This window comes from Drosophila nasuta, chromosome 2L (genome assembly GCF_023558535.2).
Source record: "Drosophila nasuta strain 15112-1781.00 chromosome 2L, ASM2355853v1, whole genome shotgun sequence".
Taxonomy (NCBI): Eukaryota; Metazoa; Arthropoda; class Insecta; order Diptera; family Drosophilidae; genus Drosophila; species Drosophila nasuta.
In genome coordinates this window covers 25870196-25873559 of record NC_083455.1, presented here as the reverse complement: position 1 = coordinate 25873559, position 3364 = coordinate 25870196, and the positions used below count along the sequence as shown (strand labels likewise).

The window sequence follows — 3364 nt, the reverse complement described above, 5'->3', positions numbered from 1 at the left end:
TGGCAACACACCTTGTTTTTTTTAGGGGAATGATGACAGAGCTGTCTCCAATTGAGTGTTATGCAACCTATGCAGCGACTGCTATTTACTTAGCAAATTAAATAAAAAGCAAATGGAATTGATGGCAGCTTTTGGTGGGTGGAATGATGTTGAGGTGGAGCAAAGGCTATTTGAAATTGAAATTCAATACGCTGGTCGAGCAAATACATCGGCGGGGGTGTGACCACGAAAAGGTAATTCGAATACAAATAAATTGGAGGCGATAAACGTTGCAATCAAAGGTAGACACGACACAAAAAAAAAGCAACAGAGGACGCACCAATGAGGAGTCGAGAAGTTGTTCGAGTTGAGTTCGTTGTGGGCTCGCCATGCGATACTTTGTGTGACAATTAATACGCTAAACGATGGATAGTCGACCGAAAGGACGACGACCAGCCAAAGCAGGCGCGAGACAAGGACACAAGGACGCTCTCACGACAATGGACAAAAACTTGGTAAACCAAAAAAGGCGACCACAAAACGAAACAGGCTGAAAATTGCCGCAGGACACGCGTCGCGGTCGTTTGCGCAACTAAACTGAAATTAGTTGGAAATTATATACCCTCTTTTACCCCCAACCCCTGCCCAGAAACAGAAGCGCCACGACGATAAAAAGATAAAAAAACAAAAATGGAATGAAATTGAACGCAAGCACAGGGCCAGAACCCGTCGATAATGACTGTAATAAGGATTCAATGATTGTCGTGGATTTTCGCCACCCCTTTCATAGTCTTCGTCACGTTTTGATAGGGCGCTGATCTAGTCTCTTGCATTGTGGTGGGGTGGTTTCTCTACTCAAACTGGGCTCGTTAGCTGATGCGTGCCGCGGCGACATCATTGGACAACGGGGCGGCAGTTGCTTCACTTTTTTATCTTCCGTTTTTTACGAGCATATTTATGCGCGTTTTGCATGCAGCGTTTTAGATGCTCAGTTTCCAATTCATTTTCTCTTTTTTTTTGTCTGCCAATTTGTCTGCTCTTTGCTCATGGGAATATGTCCAGAAAATGCAAATCATTTGCATTATGTGCCATTTAATGGTCAATTTTATGCGTTGCACTCATGTGATTAATGTATCCGATATGCGTACATTTATCTTGGGAATATGTTTAATAAAAAAAAGTTACTTTTACTCAAAATAAATATTATAATTTCTCTTTATATTTTTCATGTTCCTTGGGGATTTTTTTTGGCTACTTCCTGCTACAAAAATGCAAATCATGTGTGTGTTTGAGATTTCCCCATTTTTGTATCCTGTCATAGCTTGAATTATATGCCATTTAATGGTCAATTGCATTTCGAATGCCATGTAAATGTTGGTATTTCAAATTTTTGATTAATTACCGAGCAACTGAAGAATCTGCCAACTCATCTGACAGTCGCTCGATGTTTGTGTTTTGACAAATTCCTCAAAATAAGTAGAAGAAGCTGTTGCTTCGGCACGTTCAGCCAACTGTGGCCAACAAGCTGGGCTCTTTAGGTTACTTCGAGTGTAATTTGAATATGCACTAATTTGCTTAATTAAATTAACGACAGTTCTAATTAGGGCAATTTGAATATATGCACATAATACAACACAACCTGACTTTCATTAGGTGTGCATAGCCAACAATCCATGAAGCCGTCATCAGAATTGCCGACGGCACTCGGAAGTGGTTTGTTGTACGCCTTTTGAACATTATGATATCAAGTAGATTTGTGTAATTGACTGAGCACAATTGTTGGGGGAAAGTGTTTAAACAACAAGTGTAATGTGCTTTGGGAACAATCAAATTTGTTTGAAGCAAATATAGTACAAAATAATATTCAAATATAGCTAGAAAGAAAACTAGAATCCGCCCCTTAATAAGGAATTAAAAATAATGTTTATACTCTTTAATCTCCTTCTCATTGAGTTTGCGAAATTGTCGATTACAGTCAGTCACAATGCCAACTTCAATATCTTGGGGCTGACATTCAAATTCCGAGACATTTTCTAAACAATTAACTGCCAATCTTACGCTTTCCTTCTCGGACATATTTAATTTGTAATTTTTGCGTAAAAAGTCTTCGGCTTGCAATTGTTTGGCACCTGAAGCACAGGCAAAATAGCCACAATAGTTTGCACTTGGATCCGTTTTAAAGACACTTGCTCCCAAATCATCATCATATGAGATCAACATCATGCTGCAGGCGAGTGCACGGGCTTCAAGACATCGGGTCTTGAGCTGAAGGTTGTCGGCCATGCGGTGACAAAGGACATCAATTGCCATTTGATGTCTGCAATAACTGTGGAAATCCGAGGCTTCACGGCGAGCTTCTTGCACCAGATATTTGCAGTCGCCTGAAAGAGGTTTGAAATTATTTAGAATTTTATGTTGTTTTGGTTGAATTCAGAAAAAAGTTGGTTCACAAATTGTTATAGGATTGTATTGAAATTATTAGTGACTATAAAAAATGTGGTTATTAAAAAGTGGTCAAAATTGCATTTTTTAAACTTCCAAATTCGAAGCATCCACTTTCTACAGTGTCTTTCGGCTAGATTCTTTCGAGTTCAATGTTGGTTCAAAAATTTTTCTATGAGGACATTGAAATTCTTAGCATTCATTAAGAATGAAGTTATTATTAGTATTATTTCTTCAGAAGTTTGTCAGCTTATTTGGAGTATCCACTTTTTAGTCAACACTTTGAAAAAAATATATACCCGAAAATGTTTATATGTTATTATATACTTACCGTAACGTCCTGTGACAACGCAACCAACTATTTCATTTAGTGCAAACAAACTCGTAGCAGTCTCTGGGTCAATGTTGGCTATATTCGTTGCTATATTCTGTGAGGCAACTACGGCACACGTTTTGCCCTTCAAAGCCACCGAAGTGATGCCTTCGCGATTAATGGCCTTCAATGCAACCTCTGATCATAGTTAGAGTTTATAAGATCTAGAAATATACTTTTTATAAAATTAACTATATTACTTACCCACATGAAATATGCGCCCATCGGGTAAGTAGTATTTATAAAATTTGTCGGACATATCAATCACAGTTGTGAACAAAATTCGTTGACTAAATCTATTTCTTACTCATTTTTTTAAATAATTGACTTTTGCAAGGCTTACTTAATGCAAGACTACTATTTAGACACTTTTAAAGCTATGCTAAAAATTTCATTAAAATCGGTTAAAAAACCACAAAGTTATTCAAATAATATACCGTACAATATATGTGCAGTATATTAATTTGGTATATTTTAAAATATAATTTATTGTGGTATATATTAAAATTAATACCAAACTATTTCGCACTGTCGAAAACACTCAATAATTATTACATATGGTATAATTTT

General features: G+C 37.0%; 1 protein-coding gene across 1 annotated transcript; it reads right to left on the bottom strand.

Moving 5' to 3' along the window:
* Nucleotides 1–1890: 1890 nt before the first annotated feature.
* Nucleotides 1891–3095, bottom strand: LOC132798174 (proteasome subunit alpha type-6-like). The gene is made up of 3 exons (XM_060809927.1): nucleotides 2999–3095; nucleotides 2753–2932; nucleotides 1891–2360 (listed from the first exon to the last, which is right to left on the bottom strand). Exons 1-3 carry the CDS (start codon nucleotides 3051–3053, stop codon nucleotides 1891–1893), a joined length of 705 nt encoding a protein of 234 aa, XP_060665910.1. The 5' UTR covers nucleotides 3054–3095.
* Nucleotides 3096–3364: the final 269 nt, after the last annotated feature.